Source organism: Canis lupus, chromosome 19 (genome assembly GCF_048164855.1).
Source record: "Canis lupus baileyi chromosome 19, mCanLup2.hap1, whole genome shotgun sequence".
In the NCBI taxonomy this organism is placed as follows: domain Eukaryota; kingdom Metazoa; phylum Chordata; class Mammalia; order Carnivora; family Canidae; genus Canis; species Canis lupus.
This window is the reverse complement of record NC_132856.1, coordinates 41,780,699-41,794,270: the sequence shown is the minus strand read 5'-3', so window position 1 is coordinate 41,794,270 and position 13,572 is coordinate 41,780,699. Positions and strand designations below refer to the sequence as shown.

The following is a 13,572-nucleotide window of genomic DNA, read 5'->3' as shown; positions in this document are numbered from 1 at the left end:
TGGGCTCGGCTACCTGTTGCCAAGGCCGCTGCAGATCGGCTCGGCTGCGCGCGAGGAAGGTTCGTCTCGCGAGAGCCCAGATCCCTTCTTGGCAAAGGAAGGCGCCGCGGCTAGAGGATCGTCATGGACGCTCCCGAGGACTACGTTTGGCCGCGGGCAACCTCCGAGCTCATACTGCTCCCGGTCACGGGTCTGGAGTGCGTGGGGGATCGGCTGTTGGCGGGTGAGGTTTGGCTCGAGGCGCGCGCTAGCGGATAAGAACCCGGGCGCTCGCATGGGGCGGGACCATGAGAACAAAGGGATGCCCCTAAGGAGGAGGGCGGGCGGCCGGATGAAGCCCGACCGAGGTGGGCGGGAACCCAGGAGATGGGCTGGAGACCCGGCCGGAGGGGCCCCAAAGGAAAAAAAAAAAAAAACCAACCCGATGTGGCTGTCGAGTTCCTTCACAATCTGCATCTGACATGGAAAGGGCGGTGGGGCCGCGGGAAAGCACGGGGAACCGCAGTGGCTTGGGAGGCGGGGAAGAGAGGGAGAACGGTGTGTGGCCCCTTCCGGGAGCGGAGCTGGTAGGTTGGAGGTGAGCCCCCTCAAGGTTGGGGAGTTGGGAGGGGAGGGTCTGTGGTGTGGCATCTGGGGAGGGTGGGGGTGGGCGGGGCCCGGTAGACGGGGCTCTGGCCTCCGAGGGGCGGGTGAGGCTTCTCCTTGGAAGGTGATTATGACGAGGATGGGTGGCGGGAAACCAGGAAACCAAGGATGAAACCTTTCCGATTGGGCCAGTGGCTGCGGAGGCAGACCCCGAGGCCTCTTCTGAGATAGTTGCATCCAGGGAATCCAATGTTGATGGCCTTTCGCGGAAGGTCAGGTCGAGAAGCATGGGCCATCTGAAGCAGCAGAACCCTGGAGAGCATCGAGGACCGAATGGAAGCCACTAGTTACTGATGGTGGTGCTGCTGGGTCTTTTAAGGTTCCTGAGGCAGGACATTGACTCTCAAGCCTTGAATGAGATTCCTATCCTATGGGGGGGGGGGGTGGTTTTTTTTTTTTTTTTTTAAGATGTTATTTACTTATTCAAGAGAGACACACAGAGGGAGAGGCAGAGACATAGGCAGAGGGAGAAACGGGCTCCATGCAGGGAGCCTGATGTGGGACTTGATCCCAGAACTCTGGGATCACGCCCTGAGCCAAAGGCAGACGCTCAACAGCTGAGCCACTCAGGCGTCCCCTGAGAGAATGGTTTTGTGCAAGAGGAGGGATCTGGTGTGGGAGCTCTGGGAGTCCAAGGTTCCTATCATGGGTTAGACTTCTAAGGCTCTTGCAGAAGGGGATAGGTAGGCAGAAACCCAAAGAATCACAGGAATGAGCTAAGAGAAGAGAAGAGGTGAGTTCTTGGTGAGGATAAGCCTGCTAAAGGCCTTGATGCTGATAATTTGTTACTTTGGGGAAGAGAGGGAGTTCCTGGGAGACTGAGCAGGAGTGGAGTCTGGGAGAAGAGGCTGGAGAAATGAGCAGAGGCCAGATTGTTTTATTTTATACCTAGATCTGACTTAATGGTGGGTCGTGGAGAGAGGCCCTTTGAAGGGTTTTAAGCAGGGAAATGATTTAGGAAATGCGGGTTAGAAAGCTCTTCAAGTGAATTCTGCTCCTGTGACTTCCAAAGTGATTTTTATATTTTTACAATTCTCAGATTCTACCTATGTGCACTTATAATCTCAATTTCCAGCCTTCTTTGTTTATAAGTTCTAGGCCCAAGTGCACAGGTGCTTTAAAATTGAAATACTCCTGCTGGGTACTCCAGCTGAGCAAGGGGAACAACAGCCACCCAGGTGCTCAAGCCCAAGCCACTCCCTCAGTCCTCAAGCCAGTCTGGTTGATTTTGACTACAAAGTTGTGGCATCTGTCTGTTTCTCTACTTATTGCCATCATTCGAGGCTATGCAACTTTGGCTCCTGGACCCCATCAGCAGCATTCTCTTAGTCCATCCCCCAGCCCTTTGTTTCCTATTCCAACCACATGACCTAGAGTTCTTGCTCACCTCCATCAAACTTGCTGTTCCTTTCGTCCAGAAAGGTTCATCCATCTCCCCCGCATGCCTGCTCTTCCTCTGGTTACCACAGCTTATTTATTTCTCAGGGTGGCCTGCCCTGATAGTCACCAAGTCTGCTTAGATGGCACTAGAGTTTCTCAGTCTCTGCACTGTTGATGTTTGGCCCAGGTCTTTTTTTTTTTTTTTTTTTTTTTTAATTTAAAAAAGGAAACATGAAATTTAATTTAAAGGAAAAAAATAACAGAAATTGTCTGAGAAAACAACAGAGCAAATGAATTCCTGAACAAAGAGTCCTGCATCCTGGGGATCCCTGGGTGGCGCAGCGGTTTTGCGCCTGCCTTTGGCCCAGGGCGCGATCCTGGAGACCCGGGATCGAATCCCACGTCGGGCTCCGGGTGCATGGAGCCTGCTTCTCCCTCTGCCTGTGTCTCTGCCTCTCTCTCTCTGTGTGACTATCATAAATAAATAAAGAAAAAAAAAAGTATTAAAAAAATAAAAAATAAAAAAACAAAGAGTTCTGCATCCTGGTGATCACATTTATTGAAAGAGTTGGGAAAAAAATTAAACACCCTTTAGCTTAAGAATTTTTGAGTTATCTGCAAATCAACTCATTTCAGGAGTGGAAGAATCCTTGGTCATTTCTTAATATCAAAATGAATGCAGGTTTCTCTTTTGATGTCTTCTACATTTAAAGAGGCAATCATACAAAATCTCCTGTATTCCATACACGATAAATTCTTTGTTTCAGCCAACTCTTAATGGAGGAGCAACTAGTACAACACAATCTCCCCAGACAAAAAGCATCGGAATATTCCGTTTTGTTGATTTATATATCTCTTCATATGTTTCTTCATCAATTTCTATAGTAGTCACAGTTTCTTCCACATCTCCCAATATCATATTTATTTATTTATTTATTTATTTTTTAAAATTTTTATTTATTTATGATAGTCACAGAGAGAGAGAGAGAGGCAGAGACACAGGCAGAAGGAGAAGCAGGCTCCATGCACCGGGAGCCCGATGTGGGATTCGATCCTGGGTCTCCAGGATCGCGCCCTGGGCCAAAGGCAGGCGCCAAACCACTGCGCCACCCAGGGATCCCCCAATATCATATTTAAATGCTGATCATAAGCATGTAATCTGCCTCGAAGCTCTCGGTCATTTCTCAGTTTCACATAAATTCGCTCATCCAGGCTGAGCCTGATGAGATCCAGGGGCTCTTCTACGGTGTTGGTAGTTTGTTGCTGGTCCATGTTGTCTGCCATCTTTCAAACCTTGCACCCTTTCCCCCAGGTCATTTTTTGGGTGAGGGGCTGTCTGTGATTCACAGGACGTTTCAAATCACAGACAGCAAGGCTTCTACTCCTAGATTCCAGTTAACATAACCCAGTTGTGACAACCAAAAATGTCTCCAGATACTGCTAAATGTCTTCTGGAGGGAAAAAATCACAGAAGTCGATTTCCCTCTTTTATGTTAAAGCAGCCTGTATAGTTCTTTCTTGGAATTTACCGAAGTTATGTAACAATGTAGTTTATTTGGGTGATACTGTTTATTTACTTATTTATTTTTTAATTAATTTATTTATTTATGATAGTCACACAGAGAGAGAGAGAGGCAGAGACACAGACAGAGGGAGAAGCAGGCTCCATGCACCAGGAGCCCGATGTGGGACTCGATCCCGGGTCTCCAGGATCGTGCCCTGGGCCAAAGGCAGGCACCAAACCGCTGTGCCACCCAGGGATCCCGGGTGATACTGTTTAGCTTCTGCCTGATGATCAGGAGCCTTGGGTCTGTGTTTGTCTTACTCACTACCCAGCGTGTAGTTCCTTGTCTGGTGTATAATCGATGCTCAGTGAATGTCAAGTGTGGAAAGATGGAGATTGCAGGCTCAGAATGGCATGAGAGACTATTAGTGTCATCTCAGGTTAAGATCTCAGGTTAAAAGGTTGATATCCTAGGGATGCCTGGGTGGCTCAGCGGTTGAGCGTCTGCTCAGGGTGTAATCCCAGGGTCCTGGGATTGAGTCCCAGGTCGGGATCCCTGCATGGAGCCTGCTTCTCCCTCTGCCTGTGTCTCTGCCTCTCACTCTATGTCTCATGAATAAATAAATAAAATCTTACAAAAAATAAAGTAGTTTAGGGATCCCTGGGTGGCGCAGTGGTTTGGCGCCTGCCTTTGGCCCAGGGCGTGACCCTGGAGACCTGGGATCGAATCCCACGTCAGGCTCCCTGCATGGAGCCTGCTTCTCCCTCTGCCTGTGTCTCTGCCTCTCTCTCTCTTTGTGTGACTATCATGAATAAATAAATAAAATCTTTAAAAAAAAAAAAAAAAAGTAGTTTCAATTAAAAAAAAAAAAAAGAAGTTGATATCCTGGACCACAATCAGTGTGGTGAGGAGGATTTGCAAAATCTTTAGAAAATGAGCACAGGGGACTTGGAGACTGAGAACATGAGAAGATGTGGAAAGCTTAGGGGGGAATAAGCCATGATCTTCCTGGTTTGAGGCTGGGGCTGGGGCTGGGGCTGGAGCTGAGTAGAGGCTGGTAACAGTCAATGGAGTGAGCAGTGGAGTGAAAAGCATTGAGTAAGAGGGGAGAAAAAAAAAAAATCAACAAATTCACCAGGCAGCCAGAAGGCAGTTGAGGGTCATGGGAGCCTTGGCTACCGATGTGGGGGCCATCTCTCCTGGTTTTTCATGTCAGTGTTGAATATGCTCACATCTGAGCTGTATGGAAGAAGCTCTTGGAAATCCAGAGGGGTTCTGTTATGTCCCAAACATGGGAGGATCACCTTTGAGGACCCCCTCTTCCCTAGGGGAGGGAGGGTGGGAAGAGTGCATAGAGGCAGATGCCATTGCAGATTTGGGATGAAGACTGCGAGGGTTCCTGCTGGAAGCATGAGAAGTTAGGTGAGGTGAGGAAGAGGCTGTGTTTGAGGAAGCCAGGTTGAACCGAGGTGTCTGGAGTGACTGTAGGCACCTGAGAGTCCGCATTAAAAGTCCAGCTGAAGCTGAGGCCAAGGGTTTTCCAGGGTTCAAGCCAGCAGGATTGTGTGTTCTAGAGCATTCACAGGCTATATACCCGAATTTTCCCTGCCCCTGTCTCTTCATGGCTTATCAGAGTTGAGTGAGGTTCTGATGTGGCTCTCTGCTTCTGTCTAGGTGAGGGGCCAGATGTCCTGGTGTACAGCCTCGATTTTGGTGGCCATCTGCGGATGATGAAGCGTGTGCAGAACCTGCTTGGTCACTATCTTATCCATGGGTTCCGGGTGCGACCAGAACCAAATGGAGACGTTGACTCGGAAGCTATGGTGGCTGTGTTTGGGAGCAAGGGACTCCGAATTGTGAAAGTTAGCTGGGGACCTGGCCGCTTCCGGGAGCTCTGGCGCTCTGGGCTGTGGAACATGTCTGACTGGATCTGGGATGCACGTTGGCTTGAGGGCAACGTGGCCTTGGCCCTGGGCCATAACTCGGTAGTGCTATATGACCCTGTGGTAGGGTGCATGCTGCAGGAGGTACCCTGTACAGACAGATGCACCCTCTCCTCAGCCTGTCTGATCGGGGACACCTGGAAGGAGTTGACCATAGTGGCAGGTGCAGTTTCGAATCAGCTCCTTGTCTGGTACCCAGCAGCCGCTTTAATAGACAATAAGCCTGTGGCCCCTGACCGACGAGTCAGTGGGCATGTGGGTGTCATCTTCAGCATGTCATACCTGGAAAGCAAGGGCTTGTTGGCCACAGCTTCAGAAGACCGAAGCGTCCGCATCTGGAAGGTGGGTGACCTGAGGGTGCCTGGAGGTCGGGTACAGAATATTGGGCACTGCTTTGGGCACAGCGCCCGTGTGTGGCAGGTCAAGCTCCTAGAGAATTACCTTATCAGTGCAGGAGAGGACTGTGTCTGCCTGGTATGGAGCCATGAAGGTGAGATCCTGCAGGCCTTTCGGGGCCACCAGGGTCGTGGGATTCGGGCTATAGCTGCCCATGAGAGGCAGGCCTGGGTGGTAACTGGGGGCGATGACTCAGGCATCCGGCTGTGGCACCTGGTAGGGCGTGGGTACCCGGGTTCAGGGGTCTCAGCTCTCTGCTTCAAGTCCCGTAGCAGACCAGGTACCCTCAAGGCTGTGACGCTGGCCGGCTCGTGGCGACTACTGGCAGTGACTGATACAGGGGCCCTGTATCTCTACGACCTTGAGGTCAAGTGCTGGGAGCAGCTGCTGGAGGACAAGCGCTTCCAGTCCTACTGCCTCCTGGAGGCAGCCCCTGGTCCTGAGGGTTTCGGACTTTGTGCCATGGCCAACGGGGAGGGTCGTGTCAAGGTTGTCCCCATCAACACTCCAACTGCAGCCGTGGACTTGACCCTCTTTCGTGGGAAAGTGCATAGTCTGAGCTGGGCCCTGCGTGGTTACGAGGAACTCCTGTTGCTGGCATCGGGCCCTGGTGGTGTGGTGGCTTGCCTGGAAATCACAGCCGCGCCCACTGGCAAAGCCATCTTTGTAAAGGAACGTTGCCGGTACCTGTTGCCTCCAAGCAAGCAGAGATGGCACACATGCAGTGCCTTCTTGCCCCCTGGTGACTTCCTGGTGTGTGGGGACCGCCGGGGCTCTGTGTTGCTATTTCCCTCCAGACCAGCTCTGCTCAAGGATCTTGGGGTTGGGGGCAAGGCCGGAGCTGTCACTGGAGCACTTGGAGCAGGTAGTGGCAGTGGTGGGGGTGAAACTGCCTTGACTGAGTGGGGCCCTGTGTCCACCCTCCCTTCTCTGCATGGGAAGCAGGGTGTGACGTCAGTCACCTGCTACGGTGGCTACGTGTATACTACAGGGCGCGATGGTGCCTACTACCAGCTCTTTGTGAGAGGCGGCCAACTGCAGCCAGTCCTAAGGCAGAAGTCCTGTCGAGGCATGAACTGGGTGGCTGGGCTTCGCATGGTGGCTGATGGGAGTATGGTCATCCTGGGTTTCCATGCCAATGAGTTTGTGGTGTGGAGTCCCCGGTCACATGAAAAGCTGCACATCGTCAACTGTGGTGGAGGGCACCGCTCCTGGGCCTTCTCTGATACTGAGGCAGCTATGGCCTTTGCTTACCTCAAAGATGGGGATGTCATGCTCTACCGGGCGCTGGGTGGCTGCACCCGGCCACATGTGATTCTCCGGGAGAGCCTGCATGGCCGTGAGATCACTTGTGTGAAGCGTGTGGGCACCATCACTCTGGGGCCTGAATATGAGGTGCCCAGCTTCATGCAGCCTGACCACCTGGAGCCTGGCAGCGAGGGGCCAGGTCTGACTGACATTGTGATCACGTGTAGTGAGGACACTACCGTCTGTGTCCTGGCGCTCCCCACAGCCACTGGCTCGGCCCATGCACTTACAGCTGTTTGTAACCATATCTCCTCCGTGCGTGCACTGGCTGTGTGGGGTATTGGTACCCCAGGTGGCCCTCAGGATCCTCGGCCAGGCCTGACTGCTCATGTGGTGTCTGCGGGGGGCCGGGCTGAGATGCACTGCTTCAGCATCATGGTCACCCCGGACCCCAGCACCCCAAGCCGCCTCGCCTGCCACGTCATGCATCTTTCATCCCACCGGCTAGATGAGTACTGGGACCGGCAGCGCAATCGGCACCGGATGGTCAAGGTGGACCCAGAGACCAGGTGACGTGTGTACTGCGAGGCAGGAGCATGGGGTGGTGTCCTGCAGGGCAAGCCCCTTGCAGCTGCTCCCAGGCTTCCCCTGACTGCTGTCCGGGTGTTTTCTCTGCAGGTACATGTCCCTAGCTGTTTGTGAGCTCGACCGGCCTGGTCTCGGCCCCCTTGTGGCTGCAGCCTGCAGTGATGGAGCAGTGAGGTGAGTGAGAGCAGAGGGCCCTGGGCGAAGACAAAAAGGTTGGAAGGTTGTCCAGAATGGGTTCTGAGCTGAGCCACCCTCCGCCCCCCAGGCTCTTCCTTTTGCAGGATTCAGGGCGGCGGCTGCAGCTCCTGGCCGAAACCTTCCACCACAAGCGGTGTGTCCTCAAGGTCCATTCCTTTACACATGAGGCACCCAACCAGCGGCGGTGAGAGGGGCTGCATGGTGGCTGGGCAGGGGCTCCCATTGTTTTCCATCTTCTTCACTGACCCAGCTGCCCTTCCCTGCTTCCCAGGAGGCTGTTCCTGTGCAGCGCAGCCACCGATGGCAGTTTGGCCTTCTGGGATCTCACTACCGTGCTGGACCATGGCTCTGGTGCCCTGGAGCCTCCGGCCGACCCCGGGCTTCCCTACCGTGAGTAGCTGGTGTGCAGCCAAGGCTGTCCCTCCTGCCTCCCACTTTGTTTTCAGCCATGGGGCAGGCTGGGCCCTGACAACCATCTTCTTCCTCCAGGCCTGGGTACCCCCTGCCTGACCGTCCAGGCTCATAGCTGTGGTGTCAACAGCCTACACACCCTGCCCACACGTGAGGGCCATCTTGTGGCTAGTGGCAGTGAGGACGGCTCCCTCCATGTCTTTGTGCTGGCCATGGAGGCGCCAGAGCTGGAAGAAGCCATGGGGGGTGATCTGGTACCCCAGTTGCATGTGCTAGAGGAATATTCCGTCCCCTGTGCACATGCTGCCCATGTGACAGGCCTTAAGATCCTAAGCCCAAGCCTCATGGTCTCAGCCTCCATTGACCAACGGCTGACCTTCTGGCGTTTGGGTCACGGTGAGCCCACCTTCATGAACAGTACTGTGTACCATGTCCCAGATGTGGCAGACATGGACTGCTGGCCTGTAAGCCCTGAGTTTGGCCACCGCTGTGCTCTTGGGGGCCAGGGGCTTGAGGTTTACAACTGGTATGATTAAGGTATCCCGCGGTGGCCGGCGTGCTGGGCATGGGACCTGCTCGCAGACAGAATGGAACAGGAGTGACCGTCTGTGCTCATGCCCAGTGTGCCTTGAGAGGAGGAGGCGGCAGCCGCGGGTTCCTGACTTCAGAGCAGGAGCTAGAGGTGAGTAAGGTGCTGTTCCGGCAGGCCAAAAATACACCCTGGGGCTGGGCTTTGTATGTAACAGAAACAATTTATTTTGGCTTCAGGTCTCTACTATAATCTTTATATCTTTTTTCCAGGTGAAGATTTTGTAAACATTCCTAGATATTGGGGTCTCTGTGGCCTTAGATGTGGCTCAGTGGAGGGAGACCCAGCATGGCTAGGCCAGTGTGGAGCACCTCACGCACAGCCCGCAGAAGCTGGAGACGGGCAAACATTTGACCAAACAGGTGTGGTCGAGGCTCCTGGAGGAGAGAAGGGGCCTGCTGGTCTCATTCTTTGCTTCCCTTGCCCCCCCTGCAATCTCCCACCCCCTCTTGTTGTGTACTTACCCCTAGGATGTGTACTCGGTTATAGTACGAGCTGAAATCCATGCTGAGCTGGACCAGGAACTTGCACATCTAGAGACAGAGACTGAGTCACTGGCCGGTCTCTTTGATCTCGTGCCCAGCCCAGAATAAAGCATCGAGTGTGCAGTGTCTGTCCCAGTCTTCTCTGGCTCACCGTCTCAGTGCGCGCAGTCACGTGAAGCCCTGAGGCTGCACATGCCAGGGCTGCTGTCTGGCCCAGCAGGTCTGGGAAAGGGAGCACGCCATTGAAGAGCAGCAGCCACTCGCCCTGGGGGTGGGGGTGGGGGGGAGAAGGGTGCTAGGAGGGGAGGTCCCAACCTCCTGCAGGTGCCTAGCTACCCAGGAGGACACTCACCTCATCCTGTAGCAGTGAGAAATCGAGACTGCTCACAGGTGGAAAAGTGGGGTACAGACCTTGTTCTGTGCTGTGCTTGTACCCCTCAAATAGCGTGGCAAGCCGGGCACAGTTGTACATGACGAAGGTGCCACTCCTGGTGCCCTTTGTGGAGATGCTGCTGTCGGCCAGGGCCAGGAGAAGCTGAGGAAGGGGGCATGAGTGCAGCCTTCACACCCAATTCCGCTAGCCCCGATCCCGCATGGCACCCAGGCTCACCTGACTCTGTGGAGCAGTGCTGAGCATCTCAAACTTGATAGTTGCCGCAGAGAGAATGCTGAAGACCTCTGTCCAGGCTGGGTCTGAGGGAATATAGTTGGTCAGCCTGGGCAGGCAGGGAAGCAAGTGACCTGCCCCTCCCGCAGGGCATAGCCAGGCTTTCCCAGGCGCACCTTGCACCAGGTCCCTGCCATGCTTCAGTGCGGATGCCTTGCACACCTGGGTGTGGCGGAGCCTGCATTTGGAGAAGGGTGAGTGGAGGGCTCAGAGGCACCTCCCGGGGCAGGGGGGTTGATGGTGAATCCCCCCACCTCAACTCAGTGGCCTCCCTTCCAGCCTTACTCACTCGTAGTACTCAGGGGCAGTCAACTTGCTAGGCGTACCAGCGACTTTCACTGGGCCACAGACCAGGTGCTTCTGTCAGGAAGATACCAGGTGGTTAGCCCAGGAGGTGGTACCTCCAGCAATAGATCCTCAAAGAACCTAAATCTGGTGCCTGGACTCCCACAGCGCCCTTTGCCACCAGGCTTTGTGCCCCTCTCAGGCTCACTGCTCGGGACACAGTCCAGCTTCCCCAATCTATTACTGCTCGATGTTCTCTAGGATGCCTCCACACCCTGCCATCTCCCAGGACGCTACACCTGCTGCAAGTACCCATTCACCAAGCCTAACATCTCTCTTAAGGTCAAGTGTCACCTATGGACTCAGCTGATATGTCCCTTGGTGGGTTTTCAAGGGCCCTCAGGTTGGTGGGGATGGGGGTCGGGGGACCTCCACCATCACCAGCCTACCTGTGTGAGAGGAGCCCGATCATCCAGCTTCCACCAAAGCAAGTCCAACTTTTGTTGCTGGAACTCCTCCTCACAGCTCACCACGTGTATAACCATGCAGACGTCTGCACTGGCATGTGGGGCCACAGCCTACAGGGTAGGAGGATGGTCACTGCGTGGACACAGGACATGGCCTGCCAGAGGCCTACAGGTTGGGGGTGGGGGTCAGTTACTAACCAGGCCTGGAGGGCTGGCCTGAGGCCACTGGCTTACAGCCTCCTGCAGCTCGGCCAGCACAGACAGCTGATCCTCAGTCACTGCAAAGAACACAGGGGCATTCAGGCTAGCCAGGAAGACAGGGTACCATCTCTCTGGCCCTGCAAGGCTCCATTTCCTACCCAGACACTTGTCCAACTTGGGGTCATAGCCAGCTGCGCGTCCCCGTTCTTGCAACACTTCCTTCAGGGATACTGTGCCTAGGACGCCCGGGGCCAGGGCTCCGCCCTCCCGGGCCAGGCCAAGTTCTGCAAGCACCCGGCTCCTCAGGGCTTCGGTGGCGGCTCTCTCCGAGGCAGCGGGCCAGTCTACGCGCAGTTGCTGCAGGAAGGTCGGCATGTGCGGGTCCCGCACGGCGGGCACCAGGCGCACCCTCACCCTGCAAAGCGAGGGCGTTGGTCTCAGATCGGGCACCCGGCGCAGCTCCCCCTCCTTCCCACCGGCATTGGCTCTAAGGCCAGCTCACTACCCCGGCCTTTGTGGCCGCGCGACGCGCTCACCCATGAGCGCGCAGAGCTCGCGCCAAATGATCGGCCACGAGCACGGCGCGCAGCCGGCTCAAGCGGAGCGAGCCAGGGGCGCCGCGCAGCGCCGGGCAGTGCAGGAGGACGCGCGGCCCGGGCGCGGCGGGCACGGCGGGCACGGCATAGGCGGGCACAGCGCCGAGCACGCGCTCGAAGACGGCAGGCCGCTGCAGCTGGAGTGCCAGGCCCGCGGGCGTCGGCGCGCAGCGCATCACCGGGGCCACGCCGGGGCCCTGCAGGCCGGCCACCGCACGGATCACGCGCTCCGGCACCTGTGGAAGGAAGGGCGGTGAGCGGGCTGCGGCGCTGCCACTGGCTGCACATGCCCTCCCGGCTGGCGCCCACCTGTCCATCCCCGAAGCGCGCTTGCAACGCGGGCCGCGGTGCCAGGAAGTCTCGGGCGCGCAGGTGGCGGGCACGCGTCTCCTTGAACCACACTGGGTCGCCAGGCCCCAGGGCCGTGTTGAGGGCCCCTAGTGTCTCTCCGACCCCCAGGCGCCCCGTCGCCATGGCGACCGGAAGGAGCCAGCGGAACCGGAAGCAGGGCGCCAGGAGGCCGAACTTCCGGGAGGGCCGACTGACCCGGGCGCGTATCCGGCGGCGGTCCCTGAGCTGACAGGTGCGCCAGAGGGAATTGTGGCGGCCGCTTCCGACCTTCGGCCCCAGCACTCCCTCCGCGTGGCCTGTCTGCCCTGCCTTGCCCCGGGTCCGGAATCTCGGGGTCCGCTGTAGGCCTAGAGTTCTGTCGTCGTCACCGGCATTAGCAACCAGGGAAAGGATCCTTGCTACCGGGCGGGGCCCGGACCGGACTGTTTCTCTCATCGAAATCTTAACCTATTTTTGATAACGTTTCATTCCCCAAATTTGACATTTGATCAAACGTCAGAAGTTCTAAATGATTTGTGAGTGGAATAGAGCAGCTAGTATTAAAGCCACTTTCACGACTTCCTAAAAAAAAAAAATCTTATTTTTGAAACAATTTGTGTTCTCCGGCTTCAGGTTATTTACAAGCATTTCCTCCTTGCGATCTGGGTCGTCTTTACTAAAGCAAAATGCGTGCTCTGGTAGAATTTCTTCTCTTGATTTTTGAGGAATTAGAACCATCACGATAGTTTCCAGAATTACCAGCTTTTAATTCTTTTCTTTTAACCTTTGTGTACATTAACAGAGATACTCTGGCTTAGGAAACGAGCCAATGTAGGCAAAATAAATGATGTGACCGTGAGAAGACCCAGTCTAAGGACTGCTCTCAGCTGGGAGCATCCCACTTCACTACAGAGAGAAAGCTCTTCCCTCTGTGTCACGAGGGCTCCGGAATTTCATTTCAGTGAAACTTAAATCCCCTTTTCCTCTATTTTCTTTCCCGGAGATTGAACCTGACACAGCACAGTGTGGGAAACCCTTAATTTCTGCTCTGGAGCAGTGAGAGTACCCAGAGCTCAGAAAGGAGGGAGTCTTAGGGGCAGGAAGTTTGGCAAGACCCCTTTCTGGGCCAGGGCTGCAAGGCCCTGCTGGGATCGCCGAAAGAGCACTGGGCGGACACGACATTCCCGATGGCTTCTTGGGTGCCCACTCAACGGGAGTGATCGTGTCATTCCAAAGCTCTTTCCTTTCCGCAGGCCCATGACCCTGGGAGAGCTGCTAACAGGGCTGAGGGCTGGAGGCCAAGCTGGAGACTTCAGCTGCTCTTGGTACACGAAGACGGTTGGGGTGGGTTTTCCCCAGGAAATGAAAGGCTATCTATAGCGAGTTGTGGGCTGGGGTGGCCCTGTGGGACTCACCGCCATTGCCGCCCTGACTGAAGGCCCTGCGACCGCCCTCCCTTGTCAATGCTACTCCAAGTTCCAGAGATGATCACAACCCAGGCTCTCCGACATCTACGCCCACCACTTCCAGCCTGAGGGAGCCCCTGAGACGGGCGGAGACCAGGGCGACCCAAATAAAATAGGTCTGGGAGTCAGGAGCTGGCCCACCCCATCTAGGCCAGGACGCTGCTCTGGCAGG

At 55.4% G+C, this 13,572-nt stretch overlaps 2 protein-coding genes across 5 annotated transcripts; one reads left to right on the top strand and one right to left on the bottom strand.

Moving 5' to 3' along the window:
- Positions 1-15: 15 nt before the first annotated feature.
- WDR6 (WD repeat domain 6) lies at positions 16-9,516 on the top strand. Its single transcript, XM_072786276.1, has 7 exons — positions 16-228; positions 5,210-7,686; positions 7,796-7,879; positions 7,971-8,087; positions 8,175-8,293; positions 8,393-8,996; positions 9,116-9,516. The coding sequence occupies exons 1-6, from the start codon at positions 124-126 to the stop codon at positions 8,848-8,850; spliced, it is 3,360 nt and encodes a 1,119-aa protein (XP_072642377.1). The 5' UTR covers positions 16-123; the 3' UTR covers positions 8,851-8,996; positions 9,116-9,516.
- Positions 9,047-12,488, bottom strand: DALRD3 (DALR anticodon binding domain containing 3). Of its 4 annotated transcripts, none has more exons than XR_012012034.1 (12): positions 11,914-12,487; positions 11,545-11,840; positions 11,167-11,423; positions 11,006-11,085; positions 10,790-10,918; positions 10,345-10,415; positions 10,172-10,233; positions 9,999-10,081; positions 9,741-9,923; positions 9,540-9,610; positions 9,368-9,436; positions 9,047-9,280 (listed from the first exon to the last, which is right to left on the bottom strand). XR_012012034.1 is itself a non-coding variant. In XM_072786287.1 (12 exons), exons 1-12 carry the CDS (start codon positions 12,388-12,390, stop codon positions 9,161-9,163), a joined length of 1,902 nt encoding a protein of 633 aa, XP_072642388.1. In that variant the 5' UTR covers positions 12,391-12,488; the 3' UTR covers positions 9,047-9,160. The 4 variants fall into 4 exon arrangements, 3 of the variants coding, with proteins under 3 accessions (XP_072642388.1, XP_072642387.1, XP_072642389.1); XM_072786287.1 differs by having other exon boundaries at positions 9,540-9,653; positions 9,741-9,884; positions 11,914-12,488; XM_072786286.1 differs by having other exon boundaries at positions 9,540-9,653; positions 11,914-12,484.
- Between the last annotated feature and the right edge of the window lie 1,084 nt (positions 12,489-13,572).